We start from the raw sequence: 25064 nt of genomic DNA, 5'->3' as shown, positions 1-25064 counted from the left end.
TATTTTTTAAATACTTCAGACTGTGTGCATGCATGCGCATGTGTTTGAGAGAGAGAGAGCATGGCCACAAATGACATTCCTGTATGTATAGATAGCCACAGTTTTACTTAGCTTGACATGTCCTCTGAAGCACAGCATATCGCCAAAAGCCTCAGTCCCTTGTTATCTTTGTGAGGCTCAACATCTGAAGATCATTTCTCAGCACTTCATCCCACATCCTCCTGTGTCTTCCTCTTCTATAAGTTCCCTCCACAACTGTAGCTGTCCTCATCCGTATGCATCCCATGACCATACCAGCACAGTCTTCTCCCTAATACCCAATCTTAAAACATTTACACTCTATTGTACATGCACACTGATATTACACAACCAGTGGAGCATGGTGGTTTCATTTCTTTAAAGCCTTTGCATGACCTCTGTAGTCACAGTCTCTGACTGTGTAGCGTATGCCATGTAGTATGGCTGCATGTGTACATGCATCATAAAATCTGTTTTTCACTCTGATGGAGAGTGAACAAAAAAGGTAGTAGCTCTTTGAACTTTCTCCAACCTGTTCATATTCTAGCTTCTTTGCTTTCAGAGCATTGTGCTAAGGAGAAACACTACTGGTGCTATCTTCTTGATAAGGCAATTGCAGGAGAAGTATTTAGTAAAAAAATAAACCTCTGTACTTGGCTTTTGCCGACATGTAGAAAGCTTTGACAGAGACCCCTACTGCTTTATCTAGTGATCAATGCAAAAGCTAGGGATAGGTGAGTGATTGATAAGAGCCATACAAGTCATGTACAGGGATGCTATTAGTAAGGTACTGAATATAGAATTTAATCTAGAGGTAGAAATTCATCAATGCTTTTGTTCCTCCAGAACATAACAAAGGAATTTAAGACTGGTTGCCTTTGGAAGCTTCTCTATGCTGATAACCTTGTTCTTATGTCTGAATCTCTACTAGAATTAGGGAAGAAATTTCAGGTGTGGAAGGGAGGACTGGAGCCAAAGGGTCTTAGAGTTAATTTAGTAAAGACCAAAGTCCTAGTCAGTAGGAAGGCTGATAAATTACTAATCCCTTCAGGGAAATGGCCCTGCGCAATATGTAGCAATGGTGTAGGCAGAAACTCCATACAATGTACCCAGTGGTGTCAGAGGAAGGTTAACTGAGAAAATAGTATTTGTGTGTGGCAGATGTACAGGTATAATAAAACTTTAAAATGTACAGGAAATAGACAACTTCATGCCTGGGGGATCCTTAGAAGAAATAGATAGCTTCTGTTACTTAGGTGACCAAGTTTAATACATTTGAAAATGGTTTTTGTTTCATTGGTCCTTCCAACTAATGGTTTTTACAATGACCAGTTGCATGCAATAGACAAAATTCAGTATAAAATCGAAGAAGACCTTAAATCGAAAATAGTTTATAAAGAAGGACAGAGTCTAAATATATAGGTTAAATAATTATTTGTAAAATATTGATCAATTACTACATTAAAAGTTATATCCGTTTTTAAACATTTTCCCATTGAATTACATATAGATTTAGTAATATATGCACATACCAGGCCATCTATAATATACATATATACACTAAAACATATAGACGCATGTACATAGCTTTGATTTTTGCAGGCTTCTATGGGTTGAATTAAGGTTATTGAGGCAGATTTTCTATGGCTAAATACCTTTCCTATTGCCAACTCTTACCTTATCTGTTTCCAAGCAAGGTAATATTTCGCTATGGCCAGACATGATTTCATGGGAGATTGGAAATGAGTGACCTTCATTCACAACAATCATGCAATGTCAAGACAAAGAGAAACAAACATACACCCACCCACACATATACACACATCCTCCTCATCATTTGTATATATATATACAATATATACAAATACATATATATATATATATCATCATCATCATCGTCGTTTAACGTCCGTTCTCCATGCTAGCATGGGTTGGACGGTTCGACCGGGGTTCTGGGAAGCCAGAAGGCTGCACCAGGCTCCAGTCTAATCTGGCAATGTTTATATATATATATATATATATATATATATATATATATATATATAAATGCACACATGCATGTGCATAAAATCTCCTGATGTATGCTTATACAACTTAGTTGTTACAGGTGAAAGAAAGAGATGGAAAAATCAGAAAATATTAAGTATGGAGAGGAGGAAGAAAACAGTGTTTATGTTCCTGTAACTTAGCGGTTCGGCAAAAGAGACCGATAGAATAAGTACTAGGCTTACAAAGAATAAGTCCTGGGGTCGATTTGCTCAACTAAAGATAGTGCTCCAGCATAGCCACAGTCAAATGACTGAAACAAGTAAAGAGTAAAAAGTATATATATTACATCAGACACAGAAGAGATCTTACTTGTGTGTACGTGAATGCTTCTGTGTCTGATGTAATATAATCTCAATTACTTTATTGATAATCAATGAAAAAAATTCAAAAGAAAATAATACTAATTTCCAAATGTATTCAATTCTTTTAGATTTACTTACCAAAGAATGATATCTGAAGCTGTGTCAGTCAGTGCATACATATCACACAAACATCTGTCTCTCTCTTCATCATCATCATCGTTTTAAATTTTGATTTTTGCAGGCTTCTATGGGTTGAATTAAGGTTATTGAGGCAGATTTTCTGTGGCTAAATACCTATCCTGTTGCCAACTCTTACCTTATCTGTTTCCCAGCAAGATAATATTTCACTATGGCCAGACATGATTTCATGGGAGATTGGATATGAGTGACCTTCATTCACAACAATCATGCAATGTCAAGACAAAGAGAAACAAACATACACCCACTCACACATATACACACCTCCTCCTCATCATTTAACACCTGTTTCCCATCCTGGTGTGGGTTGGATGATTCGAGAGGAACCAATAGGACAAAAGACTGCACTAAACCCTGCTGTCTACTTTGGCAAGGTTTCTACGGCTGGATGTCCCAACCATTTTTCATATGGCACATACTGCAATAAGATTACCAAGTAGCTTACAAGACAAGATCCCTCCATCTAGGGGAAGTATTATATTGAAGGAGAGAAAAAGGAATCATGCATGAGAGGAGAAACATTGGCACCTCAGGTGGAGAGAAGAGGAAAATGAGATGAAGATGTGATGAGGGGGTAAGGCTGGGTGTCATTTACCCGAGTCTCAGGGAGGTGTATATAGTGAAGAGTGCAGGGCATTGGAGAGGATGGATGGGTGGGTAAGTTCTTGAGATTGCAAAAGGACTTATTCTTCGTAAGCCTAGTACTTATTCTATCGGTCTCTTTTGCCGAACCGCTAAGTTACGGGGACGTAAACACACCAGCATCGGTTGTCAAGTGATGTTGGGGGTGACAAACACACAAACATACACACACACACACACACACACACACCACACACACACACACACACATATATATATATATATATATATATATATACATACATACGACGGGCTTCTTTCAGTTTTCATCTACCAAATCCACTCACAAGGCTTTGGTCGGTTGGTTGGCCCAAGGCTATAGTAGAAGACACTTGCCCAAGGTGCCACACAGTGGGACTGAACCTGGAACCATGTGGTTCGTAAGCAAGCTACTTACCACACAGCCACTCCAACGACTATATATATGCTTATTATATAAATGTGCTTGCATCTGTACTTAAGTGTTTATGTGTATGTGGTGTCATGTTTTCTCCAATTCTTTTCTATGAGTTCATCTAATAACAACATCAACAGGATGTGGGGAAAGTATGGGAGCCGAGTCCAGTAACATTTTTTATCTTTTATTTTAACTGTCCCTCACCCCCTCATTCTTCCCTCACCATTTGTATAACATAACTTAATGAAGCATTTGGACCAGTTTGGTTTTTAATAAAATATATTTTTGGTACTTCTAACAATTTTCCTTCAAGTCATTGATGGGGGAAAAAAATGACTGAAAAAGGATTTAATAGGAAAGGTATGATGGAAAGAGAGAGGGAGAGAGAGAAAGAGAGAAAGAAAGAGAAAAAAGAAAGAAACACACACTGTAACAATGAATTAGTATTTTTGGTAGTATTTTATATTATTATCTTTTATTGTTGTTGTTAGTGTAAAACTAACAAAAATATGAAAATAAAATATATTGTGTGAATGAAAAGAGAAATAAGAATAACATGGATTTTTTTATTTTTGATTAGTAGAAACTCTAGGAATTCATTCATTGACTGATTGATTGATTGATTATTTGGTGGAAGTGGGGAAGGAGAGTGTGAGAATATGGGGACGAGAGCTGAAACCTAGAGAAAATGTAATAATAATTACCCAGAGAGAGAGAGAGAGAGACGGAGGCATATTTTTGATATTTTCCATGCTAGTATTGGTTGGACAGTTCGACAGGATTTGGCAAGCTGCACTAAGTTCTAGCATCAGCTTTGATATGGTTTCTATTGTTGGATGCTCTTCCTAATACCAACCATATTACAGTGTGTACTGGGTGTGTGTTTTATTCCACCACCACTAGTGAGGTTGCCAAGTAAGAACAGGAAAAAAGGGAAAAAGAAAAAGGAAGAAGCTCCTACAACTATGTTGGAGTGGGTAGTATTTGAGAGGGGGAGGTGGCTTTATAGCAAGTGTTGAAAAGGTAAAGTATGATAGAGGGAAAAGCACAGGTATTTTGCTACGTAAGGGATACATGGCTACTACACATTATAAATAAGGGTGGATAGGACAAGGTGAGATAAAGGAGGTAGTGATTGAGTGCCAGAGCAACTTGGTCAAGCTTAATAAAATTTAATATGCACTTAATGCATGAAGTGTGATTGTTGGGCCCAAGGCCCAATGAAGAACCCTCCAGAGGAGCTAGCTTATGTGTGTGGATGTACATCTAAGCGCACACTCATATAAGCTAGTATATATATATATATATATATATATCAAAATAAGCAACAAGGATATCCAGAGGTAATGCATTACAATCATTTCATGCAACTCCATTTAATTGAACAATGCAAGTATTACATCAGTTTTAAAATGTAGAGCAATCTTCAGCTGCATAAAAATATAAAATTTAGTTGAATTCAAAAGATTCATTTTTATAGTTATTCCATTAACCAAAATCACAAAGAGGGGAAGTAGGTAGACAAAGAACAAGTTTCATCAACAATATCATATTTTTTTCACAGGAAGACACTGCTTATCATTGATTTTACTTTGTTATTTAAATTTACTGATAATACATTGCTGATTAAATAAAAAATAGTAGAGTGTATTATTTCCTTATTGGATTTTAAAAAACATCAAGATCTAAAATTTAGGAATAACAAAAATGCTATTTTAAAAAATATTTAAAGGTATGGGTAGTACAATGAATGCACGATACTCCTAGTTCAAACCGGTTATTTAATAAGTTTACATTATCCCTATGTTTCAAAATTTTATATATCTCCATAGAGCAAAGTTCACATCCATCCGTACTATTTTTATAAGGCTGTGCCTTTCTTACTATGTCCCATTTAAGGCTAAATCTAATATTATTTCCTTTTAACTTCCAAATTTTATTAGATAGTGTTGTGCAACTTGCATTATGTTTAAGTCTAAAAGTTGAATTATGATTGTTTAGCTATTATGGTACTTATATTTGGAAGAGTAGAGTATGATATTCTAACTGTTTTACGAGAAAATATTTCATTATACTTATGGGAGGCAGGGAAGTTTGTTTCTAATATGCAGCACAAGACCAAGCATTAAGGACTAATTGGATAAAAGCCAAGATAGACAAAAACCAAGTAGGTTCCTAATGTAGGTTATACAACTCAAAAGCAGAAAGTGTTACTCGTATACTAAGTGAATGTAGCACGCTGGCACAGAAAGAATACAAGAAAAGACTTGATAACCTAGGGAGATTAATCCAATGGGAGTTATGTAGAAAGCTAGGATTTGACCATACTGATAAATGGTATGAACATGAGTTTAGTAAAGTAGTATAAAGTAATAATACAAGATGTTGTGGGACTTTAACATTCAGACTGACAGAGTAATAGAAACTAAAAGGCTTGATTAAGCAGTAGTAGATAAAAAGGAAAGAAAGTGCCAGATAATTTACTTTACAGTCCCAAATGATGAGAAAATAAATATGAGAGGTATATAAAAAAATAGCAATGTACCAGGACCTAGCTATTGAATTACAGAGACTATGGAAAGTGCGGGTAAAATGTATCCCAGGAGTTATAGGTGCATTAGGAACTATCACTACAGATTTGAACAGATGGATAGAAGAAATAGGCATAAAACCCAATTTAGTACAGCTCCAGAAAACAGTGTTATTAGTGACAGCTAGGATACTTAGGATGGTTCTTGGCGTTTAAGGTTACTTATTGTTGCCTGATGTTAGGAATTTTTTTTTCCAACAATTTAATCTGTTGTGAGTATATGAATAATAATAATACTTTTCATAAGTAATAATTCCATTTTGCTTTGTGGTAAAGGCTTCATTTTTGAAGTATATTGACACACGTTTCATTGATTATTGACCAAGGAGAAATGGAAATGGCATTCAACTCTGGTTAATTCTGGAACTATAATAGATTAACCTCCTCCACTTGCCCATAATCACTGCTAATCATGATTAAATATGGCAATGGAAAGAAAGTTGGCAATGATGATGATGATGGTGGATGTGACAATGATGGTGGTGGTGGTGGCAATTATGATGATGATGATATAAATGATGTTGATGGTGTCAAAAATGATGGTAAACATGACAATGATGATGTTGATGGCGATAATAAGAGTGATGATGATGATAATGGCTTTTGTTTGAAAGACAACATTAATATTTAAGAAAATACCAGAAAGGTAAAAAAAAATGAAGACCAAACACAACTACCGTGGTTGGTACTTTTGTACTACTAATTCTCTCATTGCTTTTGTCCTTTTCTCTTTCTTTTTCTCTCTCATGTATGTATCTATCTATCTGTCTGTCTGTCTAAATTAATTGATAGACAGATGGACAGATAGATATGTGTGTATATTTGTGTGTACATGTGTGTATCTGTGTGGGGATTTCAAGTCAATAGCTGATGAACACATCCTGTAGTACAAGTTGTATTAAAAAATTTTAAGTACAACACTAACACACACTGATACATATCTTTCTTTTATCGTTTACTTATTTCAGTCATTAGACTGTGGCCATGCTGGGGTAACACCTTGAAGAATTTTTAGTCAGATGATTCGACCCTAATACTTCTTTTTTTCTAAGCCTAGTACTTATTCTATTTTCCTCTTTTGCTGAATTGCTATGTGTGCAGCATGCTTTTGGGGGCTTGACTTAGACTTCCTCTCCTACCTGCACAAAGACAGGCTCTCTCTCTCTTCCACAGCATGTTGTGATGTACATGGATGCTGCTATTCACACCTGAATATCACTCTGTGTGGCATGGACTCCTCTGCCTGTCCTGATCAGGGTGATATATTGTACCAGAATACTGCTTCCAGTGGTGAGATGTGTCCCCTCTCCACCATGGCCTTGATTGTGCAATGGTGTCTTTCCATGATCCCATTTCCTCTCAGCCTGTAATGCCACTCTGAAGAAGTAGAGCATGTTCCACTTATCAAGCATCTCCTTCAGCATCTCTCAATGAAATGTGGTGTCATTGTCCATCAGTAATTCATCCACGGGATCCCGTTCCAGGAATACATCATTCAGGATAGATGCAGCCTCATCTGCAGTACCTGTTTTCATTTTCCTCCATATGGTCATCCAACTCAGTCTGCTGTTGACCCTTGAGAGATATGTCCCCTGTCAGTAGTGTGTCACATCCACCACCAATCGTCTCCAGTTGTGCACCAGTGAGATGTTTCCTGGCTCGTGCACACCTATTACAGTCCCCGTCCACCTTTTGAATGGAAAGACACAGGGTTCTATTCACGCCCATATGATGCATGACATATAGTCCCCTTAGTTCTGAGTCACCTACTGACATACTGCAGCTATTCCCTACTCTGAATCTTCTGGCACTGCCAACCAGATCTTTTTCACCCTGGTTAGAATGTCAGCCTTATTCCTCTCTGAGGGCACAAAAATCACTTTCAGCTTCAAACAAAGTTTGGTCGCTAGTTCCCCAAGAACCCCCAGGTGGTACTTTACTAACATTTCTGCAGCCTCTTTGGTTTGAACTCTCTTTTCATTGGTGATCACTGGTCCTACCCACCCAAGCACAGTAGCCGAATTGGTTCAGATTTTGATGGAGTGCAGCCCCCATCTCAGAGCCAGATTCACCTCCTTCAGCACTGTGTCCAACTTAGCCATGTTGATGTCATTGTTGTCATCTGCTTTTCAAAGCTAGGCTGCATCTTCCACTTCAACAACTCCGATTTCCAGGATAACCACTGTTGCTTGCACTTGAGATCATAGTGCTCCCACATTCCTCAGCCTGCAACCCATATTGGCACTGAATATCTTTCCCTGGCTTGTATGTGAGTAGGATGGAGAGCATCTGTGAGGCGTGGTGTGAGCATTATTGAACCTAAAATTTTAGGCTGTGCAATTGCTGGCGAGGGGACTTGCTGATGCCTGGTTGAGTAGGAGGACACCATAGTGAGCATGGAAGCCTTGGACACAAGACTGGGTGAAGCCAACTGCAGCTATGATAACCTCATACAAAAGCATTGTCATATTGCGTGGGAAATGATCAGTGTGATGGTCTTCTTTAGTCAGATGACAGCCATCATGTATGTATGTATACATACATAACCCCCCCCAACACGTGTGTGTGTGTATATGAATGAATTAATTATGCATTATACAGTGTTCATCCTCTACTCTGTCTTTTGTATGGTTCATAGAAAACCTATTTTCTCAACCCATGAGATCTATTGTTGTAGCCTGACAATTGTAAACAAATGTCTTTTTCTTTCCTTCTCTCCTTAGTCAAATAAAATGAAACTCTCTAACGAGCTTCAACTCTCATCAGACATAGAATACTTCCCAATCTGTATGCTGCTGATATTTGTATAAGAGCTTGTGTTTTATCATTTGTTACTTATCTAGGGATCCTCAAAATGAAATTTCTAGTCATGATGTAGAATCACAAAAGGTCTATATCTTCCAATGTATGCATAAACAAATATATCATCATCATTCTTTGTTCTATTTTCTTTGCTGTCATGGGTTGAACAGTTATAGTCTTTGTAAGACCTCTGCATTCAATGATCACGTCTTACTACCTTACAACATTGCAGTTCTAACAAAAACATCATACAGCCTTTCAATTGTAAAGAGAAAGAATGAGAGAGAGTGGGGAGAGAGAGAAGGGGAAAGAAAGCGAGAATGCCTTTGTTGCTAACAGAGGTAATAACTCTTTAAACTTTCTCCTACATGTTCTTTCTTTGGCTATTATAATTTCAGAACATTCTCCTTCATTACTATGAGGATGGGTTGAAAAGTTCATAGGCAGACTACGAAGGAGTGATGCTAGCACTGTGAAATCTTGCATGCAGTAATTTCAGCTCTTAACCCTTTGGTGTTCACATTATTCTACCAAAATTAATGCTTTTCCACCCACATAGTTTTGAACTTATCATGAATTATCTTGTAGCTATGAGATTTTGATGAGGTAGCTGTTAATTTTTAAAACGATATTGTAGGGTTAGTGTGAGAGACCTGATCTGGCCAGTTTGAACATAAAACAGGCAGAATACTTTTGGCCGGATATGGCTGGTTTAAATGCTAAAGGGTCAATAACAATTGCATTGATTCTTTTTAGCTAAACTCACATCTGACTGTTCAAAGACTTCAAAAGTAACTAGTGACTAGATGTTCCAGCAAAATCAATAGGGCAAAAGTGGGCAGCCAAATTTAGGAGGGGAAGGAAGAGGCTCTTCTTTGCTGTCACATCTCAAAAATGAACTTTTTTGGACCGAATAATGACTGGTGATAAGAAACGGGTTCTCAATAAAAATGTCAAGCACCAAAGGCAGTGGGGAGGGAAAGGAGAAACATCAGCACCCCAGGCTAAAGAAGGTCTTCACCCACGTAAAGTGTTGTTGTCTGTTTGGTGGAATAGGAAAGGTTTAGTCCACTTTGAACCCAAACCAATGATAACAAAAGAGATCTACTGTGAGAAGCTTGAACGGCTTAAGTCAGTGCTTGAAGAAAAACGATCATCTTTGGTTTCCAGACGAAAGGTGTTCTTCCATCAGGAAGGTCACAAACAGCAAGGATGACATTCCAAAGGCTGGAGCAGTTTGAATGGGAAACAGTACCCCACCCACCATATTTGCAAGACATTGTCTTATTTGATTATTATTTATCCTGCAGTCTTCAAAATCATTTGGATAGAAAAAATATAAATTCTGTAGATCAGAATACTGGACAATACTGGAGAAGTATTTTTCATCATGGACAAGTGAATATTGGAAGAGGGGCCTTTTTTGCCAACCCAATACATATATTTATATATGTCAGCATATATGTGTGTATATGTGTATGTATGTATATATTTATCTATCACCCTCTCTCTATATATTATATGTGTGTGTATACATGCATACATAAATATATATATATATATATATATATATATAAAATACCTGTTGAGGCAAGTGAAAATCAAAATCAAATCAAATCAAATCAAAATAGATGAACATCAATGGAATTTGTATCTTTGTGGTACCAGTGCCGGTGGCATACAAGAAAACCATCCGAACGTGGCCGTAGCCAGTACTGCATGGACTGGCCTCCGTGCTGTGGGCACGTAACAAACACCATCCGATCGTGGCCGTTCGCCAGCCTCGTCTGGCACCTGTGTTGGTGGCACATAAAATCACCCACTACACTCTCGGAGTGGTTGGCGTTAGGAAGGGCATCCAGCTGTAGAAACACTGCCAGATCTGACTGGCCTGGTGCAGCCTTCGGGCTCCCCAGACCCCAGTTGAACCGTCCAACCCATGCTAGCATGGAAAGCAGACGTTAAATGATGATGATAATGATCTTATTATTATTATCATCATCATCATCATCATTATTATTATTATTATTCAAAACAGTTTGGTTTGGCTCCATGCGACTTAAAGTTTTGTAGGCTCCTAACTGGGGCCTACCAAATAGAGACATGCAGGAAGTTCTAGACAGCTGCTGGAAAATGAGCTGCTATTGGTCAGGGCAAGAAACATGGTAAACATGGTGTTGTTAGAAGTGAGGTTGCTATTTCATTAATACCAGGTGCATTAGAAAGGAGAACTTCATGCACTGTGTGGCTGGACAGGACACTGGTGGTGCCTTGGTATCTGGCAGACTTAGAAGCCAACAAAAGCTAGGCTGGTGAGAGTGTGAGTGTGTATGTATAACAGCTGTGCAAATGCATGGATAGGTTATTGTTTTGTGTGTGTGTGTGTGTGTGTTTTCATTTGGAGCATGCGTGTGAGTACATATGTTTTTCATGCCTTTGGTAATAATGTGTGCAGGCATGACAGACGTATGCTTGTCTAGTTGCAACCGTGTTGCTGGGGAGTGGGGACTAGGTGTTGGACTGAGGTTTGGTGGTGTGGGGGAAGGGAAAAGAGAAGCAGTAAACGTACACAGATGTGTATATGTGTATGTGTGTACATACTTTGATCATTCAATTGTTGTTGTTGTTGTTGTTATTCAACCCTAGGTCAGCCTTCCATCAAGGTAGTTCTTTAGTGTTGTCTGTTGTAAAGCATTCTCTACAATGACGGCACCACAATTAACCCTTTGGTGTTTAAGCCGGCCATATCCGGCCCAAATATCCAACATGTTTTACATTCAAACTGGCCATATCTAACCCCTCACACCTAACCTACATTGACATTCTAAGAATAAACTATCACACCATCGAAACTTCAAAGCTGTAAGATAATGTATGATTAATTACTCTTTTACTTGTTTCAGTCATTTGACTGCGGCCATGCTGGAGCACCGCTTTTAGTCGAGCAAATCGACCTCGGGACTTATTCTTTGTAAGCCCAGTACTTATTATATCGGTCTCTTTTGCCGAACCGCTAAGTGACGGGGACGTAAACACACCAGCATCGGTTGTCAAGCAATGCTAGGGGGACAAACACAGACACAAACATACACACAAATACATATATATATATATATATATATATATATATATATGACAGGCTTCTTTCAGTTTCCGTCTACCAAATCCACTCACAAGGCATTGGTCGGCCCGAGGCTATAGCAGAAGACACTTGCCCAAGATGCCACGCAGTGGGACTGAACCCGGAACCATGTGGTTGGTTAGCAAGCTACTTACCACACCGCCACTCCTGAAAATAATTTGAGTGAAAAATGTATTACATTTAACAGATTAAGCTGAACACTAAAGGGTTAAAGCCCTCAGTAGACTCTATAAAGTAGTTGGTGACAAAGAGGACCAAAACTGAGACACTGAAGCACAACCTTCTCCTTCAACTTGTTGAATTCTGACAAACCATTCAATCAATGCCAGCCTAGAAGGTGGGGGCAAAATGATAGATACAATGACAACGATGACGACAATGATGATGATGATGTCTGTGCATTTGTACACAATATACCTGCTTATTATTGTACATGTATTAATGTATTCAATATGCTGCAGGCACAAAACGTGGTATTGATTTTATGAAGTTAAACTTGTATGTATAAGTGTGTGTGCATAATTGTGTTTGTATAGAAATGTGTGTATATATGTATATATATATATATATACACTTATAAATAAGGTAAATTATGGCAGGCAAACAAAACACAGACACAAAAGATAAAAAAAAAACCCAACAAACATTCAACCACACAAACAAAAGGCCAGAATAAGTCAGAGGAAATAAACAAGCCACACTGACCAATAATGACCAATAATGGCCACAGCTGCCAGAAACAAGCATTCATAGAAGATTTGGACACCCGCATCCTCCTCTCTGGTCCTTCCTCCTGCCATCCTCTTTCCATTTCCTCATTGTGGTCCATCAATGGCTTCACTTTAGAGTAATTCTGGTTGGAATGTTAGATCAATGATGGTGGTGTTGGCAATGGTGATGTTGGTGATGATGGTGGTGGTAGTGATGATGATGATATTGATGGTGATGGGTGGTGGCAGTGGTTGGTTGGCATCATAGTGATGGCATTGGTAGTAGTGGTGACAGTACCGTCATGGTTTTGGTGGTGATGGTGGTGGTGCTGTTGTTGTTGTTGGTGGTGTTGCCATAGGTGTTCGGTCCAGGGTCACTCCAACTGAGTGACCTATGGTCAATGGCGTTTGAATTATAACTAATTCCATCTTCTATAGTCTATCTAAGACTGCATTATGTCCATCCTTATTTAAGACAAAGAGGGAGATTTGGTTGCTATTTTCGGAAGGTTGAGCAACCATGTACAAAGTCTGTTCAAAGAGAAATGTAATTTTTAAAATAGTGCTCCAACCAGCTGGTGCAGCATACTTGCAACAGCTGTTCTTTAGGGCACCATAGTGAATTGTTGCAAGTTGAGCCATAAACCATGTGGACGATCATCATCATCATCATCATCATTTAATGTCCACTCTTCCTGCTGGCATGGATTGGATGGTTTAACAGGATGTAGCAACCTGGAAGACTGCATTATGTTCCAATGTTTGTTTTGGCATTGTGTTTATGGTCGGAAGCCTTTCTTAACAGGAGCCACTTTATGGAATGTACTGGGTGCTTTTTACATGGCACCAGTAGTAGTAAGGTCACTTTGCAACTTGAAAGAAGGGCTTAGAGCAGTGGGTTTCCAACCAGGGTTCCATGGAACCTTAGGGTTCTGCCAGTACAGTCCAGGGGTTCCGCAAGAAGTTACAAAACTGCTAAAATCGGCAGTAATTTTTAATTCTCCTGTGCAGATATGTGTGCATAAGACTATTAAATTATTGCACAGGGGTTCCTCAAGCCAGTGGAATGTTTCCTTGGGGTTCTGCTCCAGCAAAAAGTTTGAAAAGCACTAGCCTAGAGGAACACCTATAACTAAAGAGAAGATAGGGAGAGAGAGAGAGAGATTATTTTAGGTAAGGTGATGAGGGAAAGTGAAGTATGGTGACAGGAACAGATTTACAGTTGTGAGAGGGTGGTGGTGGTGGTGGAGGTGGGGAGAATAACAAAGTAGACACTATTGTGAAAGGGAGTATTGAAGGGAAAGGGAAGAGATTAGTGTCAGTGGTAAGGGTGATGAGGTGAGTGTATAGGGCTGGGTCCAGTGCTAATCCATATTATAAGGGGGAGTATAGGTGGAAGGAAGGCGATAATAATTCACCGTTCTAAAAGAACATTGTGACCGCGTGTGTACTGTTGGCGATTTTTTTTTCCTCTGTCTTCCCTTCTCTGGATCTTTCCTTCTACTATGTTTCCGACGAAGAGCTCCGCTCGAAACGTTAAACCCTCCTTCTTTCCTGAGCCTCCAATAATACTATATTTGTTCCACGTTTGGATTAACTATATATATATATATATATATATATATATATGCCAGAGGGGTCTGGCATCGGCCACGAAAGCACCAACTGATCGTGGCCGATGTCAGACCCCTCTGGCACCTGTGCAGGTGGCACGTAAAAAGCACCCACTACACTCACGGAGTGGTTGGCGTTAGGAAGGGCATCCAGCTGTAGAAATACTGCCACATTAGACTGGAGCCTGTGGCAGCCCCTGGCTCCCCAGACCCCGGTCGAACCGTCCAACCCGTGCTAGCGCGGAAAACGGACGTTAAACGATGATGATGATGATGATATATATATATATAGGTGCGAGCATGGCTGTGCGGTAAGAACCACATGTTCTGAGTTCAGTCGCACTGTGAGGCACCTTGGGCAAGTATCTTCTAATATAGCCTCAGGCTGACCAAAAGCCTTGTGAGTGGATTTGATTGAGCAAAATTGAAAGAAACCTGTGACACATCATCATCATTTAACTGGCGGCATCATTTTTTTTACCTTATTTTTAATCGCTCAAATAGTGGCATGTACAAAAGGCAAGTGTGCTTTCCGTTGTCACTGCCTGATATTTATGATTGATCTTTCAGAATATTTTCTTTCTCAACTTACTCAAGATCTTTTGTTTTTTATAAATGGGAGAGAGACAGATAAGAGAAAGATAGAGAGTAAGAGAAAGCGAGGGAGAGTCTGAGAGAAAGGACGAGTAAGAGAGTGGGAAAGTGAGAGAGAAACAAAGAGGGAGAATGTGGCGATAAGAAACAGAAAGGAAGCAAGAGAAAGTAATAATCACACCCTCACCAGCACATAGAGCGGGTCACCTTAAGCTAGTATACATATATATATATATAATATATATATATATATATACATACATAGTTGTATGAATATATATATATATGTAAGTGAGGAAACGTACACTTAAAATACTTCAGAGATACAGTACAAGTGAACATATAAACAAAAATCTGTCTTTGAAGATTATATTTTGAAATGCCAGAAACAAAAGAGAACTAGATTCGATATCCTGAGTGACAGAGAAGAGGTCTACATTCTGAGTTCAAATCATGCCAAGGGCACCTTTGCTATTTATATTTCAAGGGTCTCTCTAAGCGTGCATGATGGGAATCTGTAGGCAGTATTATATTATGGGAGCTGGTTGACTGTAAGGAGTAAAATATCCACCAATCCAGACAATTCATATTTCTCAGTTGTGTTTACAACATTCTGTTACAGTGCTATGTGTGGCATACAATATTATCAGGGATATAATATGAAGATTATGTAAGGTATACTAGCCATCTCAATATGGCTAACCACTAAGGGTGGGTGTTACTGTAGCTTGTAGCCCCAGGAGATCATCGTCTCCAGCTGGCTTTAGACACACTTTCTGTGCCCTTATGGTATTTGCAAAGGGAGGTCATCCCTCTCTCGTCAACCTAAGTGATATGCACAGACTGCAATTTCTAGGTATTTGCCTGTCTTCAGTGTACGGCAATCACCGGTTTTCAATGAAGGGAGTCCGTTTGCAAATCCTTATATATCATTTTTCCAGTAACTTTTCGTCACTGATTTCGAAAAACTGTCTGTAATATGAAGATTAGATGAGGATTAGTTTTTAAATCCTGTGTTTATATTTCATCTGTGACAGCGTAAACTCTTGACTATTCACAAAGATAAGATGTTTACATGTGTTTACTATAAAGGATGATGGTTAGAAATCTGTTAATACATTGTGTAGATTAGATGTCTTGCAAACAAAAGAACACTGTTATGTTATCAGTAATTAATTAATTGAAATAACTGTCAAGAATGAGTTGTGTGTATGTAAAGTCGTCCAACCAATTCCTTGATACTCCTTACTAATAGTGGGGGTTTATAAGCAGTGTCCCCCAGTTAATGAGGGTACTAGGTCATTGATGAAAAGCTAACTCAGGACTGAAGCTTAATTTGGTTGATGTCTCATTCTTTATCTAGAGAGATGTTGTATATAAACTCAAGGTATTTACATTTGCCTACACATTTGGTGTTGGCTAAAAGTCTCTGTGGCTGTGTGGTAAGAAGCTTGCTTCCCAACCACATGGTTCCGGGTTCAGGCCCAATGCCTGGCACCTTGTTCAAGTGTCTTCTTCTATATACTCAGGCTGACCAAAGCATTGTGAGCATTTTTGGTAGATGGAAACTGAAAGAAGCCTGTCATGCATGAATATATATATATATATATATATATATATGTATATATCCTCCTCCTCATCATCATCATCACCATCGCTTATCGTCCGCTTTCTATGCTGGCATGGGTTGGGCAGTTTGAGGACTGGCAAGCCAAGAGGCTGCACCAGGCTCCAATCTGATCTGGCAAGGTTTCTACACTCCGAGAGTGTAGTGGGTGCTTTTTACATGCCACCAGCAACAACCATGCTCAAATGGTGCTTTTTACGTGCCACCAACCAGGTGCCACCAGTCAGGTGGCACTGGCAACGACCACGCTTGAATGGTGCTTTTTACATGCCACTGGCATGGGACCAGTCAGATGGCATTGGCATCGACCACTTGTATGTATGTATCTGTGTTTGTCCCTCCACCATCACTAAGTTACAGTGTTTAGATCCGGGTGAAATGCTTAGTGGTGTTTCGTTTGCCGCTACGTTCTAAGTTCAAATTCCACCGAGGTCGACTTTGCCTTTCATCCTTTCGGGGTTGATAAATTAAGTACCAGTTACGCACTGGGGTTGATGTAATTGACTTAATCCGTTTGTCTGTCCTCTCTGTGTTTAGCCTCTTGTGGGTAGTAAAGAAATAGGTATTTCATCTACCGTTACGTTCTGAGTTCAAATTCCGCCAAGGTTGACGTTGCCTTTCATCCTTTCGGGGTCAATAAATTAAGTACCAGTTACGCACTGGTCAATAAATTAAGTACCAGTTACGACCTAATCCGTTTGTCTGTCCTTGTTTGTCCTTGCTGTGTTTAGCCCCTTGTGGGTAGTAAAGAAATTGGTATGTGCCGGAAACAGAAAGAAAGGGATTGTATGGTGTGATGCAAGTAGCATAGCAATAGAATTTGATGTTGTTTAGTCATTGACGTGTTTCATTCCCACCTGTAATTAGAACGACACACTTGTATAATGGAGAACCTATTTTCTTTCTTTTTTTTTTTTTTGCAATCTTTGGCCAACTAAATAAAATGCTAAGTGTGCTGAGGTACATCATCAGCTTTATATTCTTTGATTCTTGTACTTCCTGTCACTGGACTGTGGCCAAGCTGGGGCATAGCCTTGAAGGTTGAATCAACAACTGTACTTCTTTTAAGTTTTGTATCTACTCTGTCTGTGTCTCTTGCCAAACTACTAAGCTTCAGGAATGTACACAAACCAACGTCAGTTGTCAAGTAGTGAGAGACTAACACAAACACACATATGCACGAGCATGCACGTATGCGCATGCATGCATGCACGCACACACATGCACAGAGCCTTTCTTGAGCAGATCAATGATCAAAAGCATTCCTGCTCTGACCATCCTGTATTTCTAGGGGCATGTTGGACTACACTAACCAATGTGTCCCTTTTCTTCAAGGACAATAGGATGGAGTTTTGAGGGAGATTAAGCTGCTATTTCTAGCAAGTTGAGTGACACTGAAGAGGTTCCATTGTGTTGGTTCAAAGGAAGGGATAATCCATTCATTTAAATAAATTAATGTCTCTAAACATCTTATTTTCACTAATCCTTATTATGAAGTATCTTAAGTAATGTCCATTATTCCCACCACTACCATTACCACCACCAATACCAACAACACCAGATACCATCACTACTAATACCAACCTTCACCACCTCAACCAATATCCCCCCCAATTTCCACTGCCACCACCACCATTACCCTATCTCTATAGAATCACTTCTATTATTTATTCCATTCACATCTTAGTGCATTAGAGTGATTATTTTAACTTGTTTCTTTCCTTATACCCATTAACTTACCAAATAATCTCTGTCTCTCTTTCTCTTTCTCACCTTGTCTCTCTCTATGTGTATATTTACCTGTCTACCTCCATCAAACTCTCTCTATATCTTCTCTAGATATTACACATCTAGAGAGATCCATCCATCCCTCTATCCATCGATCCATCCAACCGTCCGTCCGTCTGTCCATCTGTCTATTTATCTATCAAGCTGTCTGTCTGACTGCCTGTCTGTCTATCTGCCTGTCTGTTCATCTCTCCATCTGTTTGTCCATCCGCCTGTCTGTCTGTCTCCCCCCTCTCTCTATCTATCTCACTGCCTGCCTTTCTGAAAGTTTTCCTGTCTGACTGTCTGTCTAATAACCTATACATCCATCCCACTTTGAGTAATTATATTCTCTAAAAGAATTTTTAATTTCGTAGAATTTTCTACATTTACATTCTCTTATCTTTACTTTGGTAAACATGGTGAAGTCAAGGTTTGCTAATGAGGTCTTAATAAGATTAAAATTAAAACATGTCTGAAGTTATCCAATATTGCCTTTAATTCATCACATAATTGTTTCTGGTTAACTTTTTAATACTAAATCATTAAATATATTAACATTTAAGTTACATATATATTCATCAGAATCCCCGCAAACTAAACAAGGTTGGGTTTTCCAAAATGGAGGTCAGCTTGAAAAATTACTAAGACACTAGGATATTTTTCTACTTTTCTTAACATTGAAACCAATGGTAGCCTTAATTCACAAATAAAGAAATTATATCTACCAATGTGGTGTTGGACACTGATTTTCTTCGTTTGACATTTATGTATATATATGAATGTATATATGTATATATCATCATCATCATTGTTTAATGTCTGCTTTCCATGCTAGCGTGGGTTGGACGATTTGACTGAGGACTGGCTAACCAGATGGCTGTACCAGGTTCCAATCTGATCTGGCAGAGTTTCTACAGCTGGATGCTCTTCCTAATGCCAACCACTTCAAGAGTGTAGTGGGTACTTTTACATGTCACCTTATACTTCGTTTGTCACTGTTATTTATGACACTATTCGTGGAATCTTACATTGTGTATAAACTCTATACTTAGAATGGACAATCTTAAATACTGTTGAATTTTTCTCATAAGGTATTGGAATCTTACATATATACCATTCTTTCTAAAAAATGGATCTACAAACTCAATACCCCTACATATCTCACATCTATTTTCTTTCCTCCACCTCACTCTCTATTTTGTATCCTATTTAAATTAATTATTACTTAACCATCCTCTCACACCATCTCCAATGAAGGGATATAATTAATAAATATCCTGGAAACAGCTGTAAGACCTTCTATCTATAAATATTCTAATATCTACACAGCCTTAGTTTTTTTATCTCATTACGCAAAAAATTCTTATATATATATATATATGATATATGTACATATGTATATGTGTGTATACATATTTGTGTGTGTGTGTATGTGTGTGTGTGTGTCTATGAATTTGTTTTGTGTCTGAGATTGAAATCAATATTATATTCCTGTGTTATTATTAGCACAGTCATATCCCAAAATACTGGATCTTTAGATTCTCTCTGTCTTCACTTTTCTGGTCAATAATTAGTTTGCATCATCTATCTACAGTAATGTATTGTCACAATCAATCAATTATTTAGGTAAACTGAAATGTTTGTGTGTGCTGTTTGTATATTCATATCATAGTGTGTGTAAGTGAGTGAGTAGTTCCTGTCCTCAGTCTGCCTACATATCTATGTATGATTACACACCAAGTATTTAAAATATTTCACGTTTATTCAAAGCATTTCACTCGTTACTGAAAGACTGCTACAGTCCAAATGTAGTTTTAAAAAAAAGACAGCTACTTTATTTATTTACAGCTATTCCATGGACAATTTGTAACATTCGATAATTTTTCTTTTCTCTACTAAATCAAATTTTTTATAGTTTTCTTTATTCTTTTTGTATACACACGTGTTTGATCATTTGTGACCTTGTCATCTGCCAGACCAAGATTTTGTCACTATGGTATATCATCTCTAAGGTGGAATTTGTCTATCCAAATCAAAATCGAAATCGATCAACATCAATGGAAATTGCAGCTGTGATACCAGTGCCGGTGGTACGTAAGAGAACCATCCGAATGTGGCCGTTGCCAGCGCCGCCCTAACTGGCCTCATGTCGGTGGCACATAAAAAGCACCATCCGATTGTGGCCGTTGCCAGCTTCGTCTGGCCCCCGTGCTGGTGGCACGTAAAAGCACCGTCTGATCGTGGCCGTTTGCCAACCTCGTCTGGCACCTGTGCTGGTGGCACGTAAAAAGCACCCACTACACTCACGGAGTGGTTGGCATTAGGAAGGGCATCCAGCCGTAGAAACACTGCCAGATCAGACTGGGCCTGGCGCAGCCTTCTGGCTTCACAGACCCCAGTTGAACCGTCCAACCCATGCTAGCATGGAAAGTGGACACTAAACGATGATGATGATGATAATATACACTGAGATAGAGAGCAGGTATAGGACTTGTGAGAGCCTGATAGTTATCAATGACTTATTTTAGTGCAAGAATCTTCCTAGGCCATCCAAGTAGAAATTACAAACAAGGTTATTGGTCTAAGAAAAAGGTATTGTTACATGATTGAAATAACATTTTCCAGAAAGTTTCTATTCAGCAAAACATTAACGATTGAGTTTCCAAAAAGATTAACATGCAAACCAGGTTTAGTTCATGGTTGCTTACAGATACACACCCATACTTATGCATACATAACATATATACCTGTCAGTCTGTCTTTGTGTGTGTGTGTGTGTGTGTATGCATGCATGCATGTGTGTACATATATATATATATATCAGAGTAAGCACATAAATATGAAACAAGGTGGAAAAAAATAGTACTCAAATACCAGAGGTAGAGTAATATGCTTTATTAATAAAGCATACTACTCTACCTCCTGTATTCAAGAACTGTTTCTTCCACCTTGTTTCACATTTATGTGCTTACTCTAGTATATTTTGGTTGAGGTTGGAATTCTCAACCAAAACTGTCTGACAGACAGGAATGTGAAACTCTGAGTAACAGTTTTTGTGCTGTCTTTGCAGCTTTATTAATAAATAAAAAATATATATAGGACAAGGGTTTTGCTAAGGAGGATAGGAGAGATTGAGGCATAATAGTTGTTAATGTTGAACTGGAGGAAGGAATAAACCAAGGAAATCTACGACTTTGTATCTCCAACATTGAATTTTCAACCAACAAGGACTGATATTATCAATCTATTTGTAACAGCTCTGTGCTTTGAATTCTAATATTTTGTGATGGCCTTGTGCCTTGGACTCAAATATATTATAACAGCTTTGTGCTGTCTTTGATGTGGGTCTTGCCATATTTTTTCTCAATACATAATTGAATCATACAGGCTTGTTTTATTTGTTGCTTCCCTTGTCTAACCCATAACAATATATATATATATATATATTGTTGTATTTAGGAATGGTCATTTTGCCATTTTATCCAATAAAAACACACGCACTATACATTTGGTGTAGCTTTGCTTCAGCGTTATTCATTTTTTACATTAATCTTAATCTTATTTCGGCCAGAGTTCTTTCGTCACACTCCTGTGACCTCATCAGTGGTCCTTTGCTTTCTTCTTTCTTATTTGTGTGTCTTTCCTTACTAACAGTCAGCCATTTTGTATTTTGTATATAGGATATATATAGGTTTTGGGGGCAAAATCTCATCAGAGGAGTAGAAAAGACATACCACTGGGTTATTAGATGTTATTCTTCCAAAACATCTCAACAGACTCTGAGATTTTGCCCCAAAACATGTTTTAATTATTAGAATTTAATTCTTTGGGTAAAATCAAAACAGCTGTAAGAGAACATGTTGAATTTTTGCAGTTAATAAATTATATTAATTCTGAATTTTAATTTGAAAATTTATAAACCAAGATTTATACTTAAACCTATTACTTTTATGAATATTATTACTATTCACAAAAAAATAATAGGCAACAAACCAGTAATTCATTGGGTATTTTTTAATCCCTTAACCCTTTTGTTACTGTATTTATTTTGAGCTGCTCTATATTTCTTTCAATTACTTTAAATATAACAAAGAATTTAGTAAAATAACTTAGTTATCATTCAGCTAGCGTTAGGAACATAAATTGTGACTAAGGTTTGGTGGAAGATTTTAATTCAAAATTTATGAAAATAAGACATTTGTATTCAGAGCCAGAGCCGGTTTCAGCCAGGTTGGTAATGAAAGGGTTAATGAGGCTATTTAACCACTATTTAGATTTATATATGTATGTATGTTACTGGTCATGTTGGTTAGTAGTATCTATATGTTTGTTGTTGTTATGTGTGTGTGCATGTTTACTTGGTTATTCTGACCACTGTTTGTGTACCTGTGGGTGTGTATAACACATTTATGTATGCTGTTATAATGGCACAGTCTAGTTAATGTGTAAGTGTATGTGTTTACAATCTATGTGAATATATAATGTCAAATTGTTGGTGATCATTGTGTTGCAAGTACTTGGTCTGGCCTATGATCAAAGATAATCCAGGTGTGATTATTCTGTCTTTTTTTTTTCCAAGTATATCTAATGTTCCATACTTTAAAAGCCAATAGGCTATAATTTAAAGGAGACTGACCACTTGGAGCTTCCTCCATGACAAAAAAAGGAATTTTTCGGGTGAAATAATTATAACAAATCATCATCATCATCATCATCGTTTAACGTCCACTTTCCATGCTAGCATAGGGTGGACGGTTCAACTGGGATTTAGGAAGCCAGAAGGCTGCACCAGGCCCAGTCTGATCTGGCAATGTTTCTACAGCTGGATGCCCTTCCTAACACCAACCACTCCGTGAGTGTAGTGGGTGCTTTTTACGTGCCAGACGAGGCTGGCAACAGCCACGATCGGATGGTGCTTTTTACGAGCCACCGGCATGAAGGCCAGACGAGGCTGGCAACGGCCAACAAATAATTCAAGAAAAAAGTCCCCAAAAAAGAAATGAAGAAAACTTCGATAACTGTTTTATTGTATTGTTCAGCAGTCTTTTAGCCTACCGCTTTCAGTTTTATTAATTGACAGCTTGTATTTTTCTGTTCAGTGGTGGGAATATATTTTGATATTTTTATATTGTTATTACAACAATTTGTGTAGGACAAAGAGAATTAATGAGAAGGAATGGCCTTGGACAACGAGAAAGGTAAAGATGATGGGAAAATAGCAGTGAAAATAATAAACTAAGAGGGAAAAAGTTCACAGGTCAAGGATAAAGGTGTTCCGTCAGTGGAACCTGGTGTTAAACGACAACAACAACAACAACATCAGCAATGAACTAGATACATCTTATGGAAGAGTCAGCAATGAAACACTGTGTAGGTGCTCGATCTGTCAGAAATAACAGTTGAATCACTTGCAAAATTACATCTTATAGTCTTCGAAATAAAAGGAAGGACCTATTGGATACTACAGTCGCTGATACACTGCATCCCCTGCAGAAGAAGGAATGACCACAGGTAGAATGCATTTGATTACAGGTTTGCACAGTTAGGGTTGTCCTCAATTTAAACAAGAACAACCACATAAACACACAAGCACTTTTGATGTATGTATGACGCATTAGCTAGCTTTATGTGTGTGTGTGTATATATATTTATATATATATATATATACGCGAGAAAGAAGCAACAAGAATGGATAGGTTTTTAGTACGATCGTTTCATACAAGGACAGGTTTTATTAAAAGTTGCAAAGATTACAGCATATAAACGAGTCCCGTACTCATCAGCTAAAATACATGTAAGTTCTCTAGACATCCTAGTGTTTGAGGCTATACTTTAATGAACTTTAGAAATCTGTTTAATTATCTACATTAGTTCATGAGTATAGCCTCAAACACTAGGATGTCTAGAGAACTTACATGTATTTTAGCTGATGAGTACGGGACTCGTTTATATGCTGTAATCTTTGCAACTTTTAATAAAACCTGTCCTTGTATGAAACGATCGTACTAAAAACCTATCCATTCTTGTTGCTTCTTTCTCGCTTATAATCACCCCACATTACTGTATTGTTAAATCAGTATAGTTTTTTTTTGGTGCATCTAAGTTAGGTACCATATTCAAGTAAATTTTTTAAATTAACTTGAATCTTTATTGCTCTTTGTATATATATATATATATATAAAGAGAGAGAGATAGATTACTGTGAGAGAATGGATTGATATATATAGATTGATAGGAAAAAATAGTGATGCACACACACACACACACACACATGGAATTCCCATGAACGGAGAACTAAACAAAGTTAATGAGAGAATTAGGTGGAGAAAAATAGACATTCAGAGATATGGAGCAAAAGAAAGAGAGTGAAATTGAGTGGGTGGAGGCATGTAAAGATGTAAAGTGGTGTGTGTGTGTATTGATAGATAATAGATAGATAGATACTATGTGTGTGCATATATATATATAAATATATAAACGGAGAGAGAGAGAGAGAGAGAGAGAGAATGAGGTAGATGAATGGATAGATAGAAAGATAGATAAATAGATAGATAGATAGACAGATAGATAGATGATAGACAAATAGATAGATAGAAAGATAGATAGATAG

At 37.9% G+C, this 25064-nt stretch overlaps 2 protein-coding genes and 1 long non-coding RNA gene across 3 annotated transcripts in view; 2 read left to right on the top strand and 1 right to left on the bottom strand.

Annotated features, from left to right (window-relative positions):
• The window catches only part of LOC115222908 (mitochondrial tRNA methylthiotransferase CDK5RAP1), a 63499-nt gene extending 50515 nt beyond the window's left edge, over positions 1-12984 (bottom strand). The window contains exon 1 of the mRNA XM_036511780.1: positions 12846-12984. Coding sequence (XP_036367673.1) covers positions 12846-12969 — 124 coding nt within the window. The 5' untranslated portion in view covers positions 12970-12984. The remainder of the gene's footprint in view (positions 1-12845) is intronic.
• On the top strand, positions 186-914 carry LOC118767365. Its single transcript, XR_005003284.1, has 3 exons — positions 186-263; positions 423-427; positions 904-914. It is a non-coding gene; the product is annotated as an uncharacterized LOC118767365 (long non-coding RNA).
• Positions 12985-23786: 10802 nt separating the features above from the next.
• The window catches only part of LOC115223004 (G-protein coupled receptor 22-like), a 39085-nt gene continuing 37807 nt past the window's right edge, over positions 23787-25064 (top strand). The window contains exon 1 of the mRNA XM_036512012.1: positions 23787-23965. The gene's annotated coding sequence lies outside the window, so the exon portion shown is untranslated. The remainder of the gene's footprint in view (positions 23966-25064) is intronic.

The sequence above is a fragment of the Octopus sinensis genome, linkage group LG21, assembly GCF_006345805.1.
Source record: "Octopus sinensis linkage group LG21, ASM634580v1, whole genome shotgun sequence".
Lineage (NCBI taxonomy): Eukaryota > Metazoa > Mollusca > Cephalopoda > Octopoda > Octopodidae > Octopus > Octopus sinensis.
Note: the sequence above shows the minus strand (reverse complement) of the source record. Positions and strands in the feature narration are given on the sequence as shown.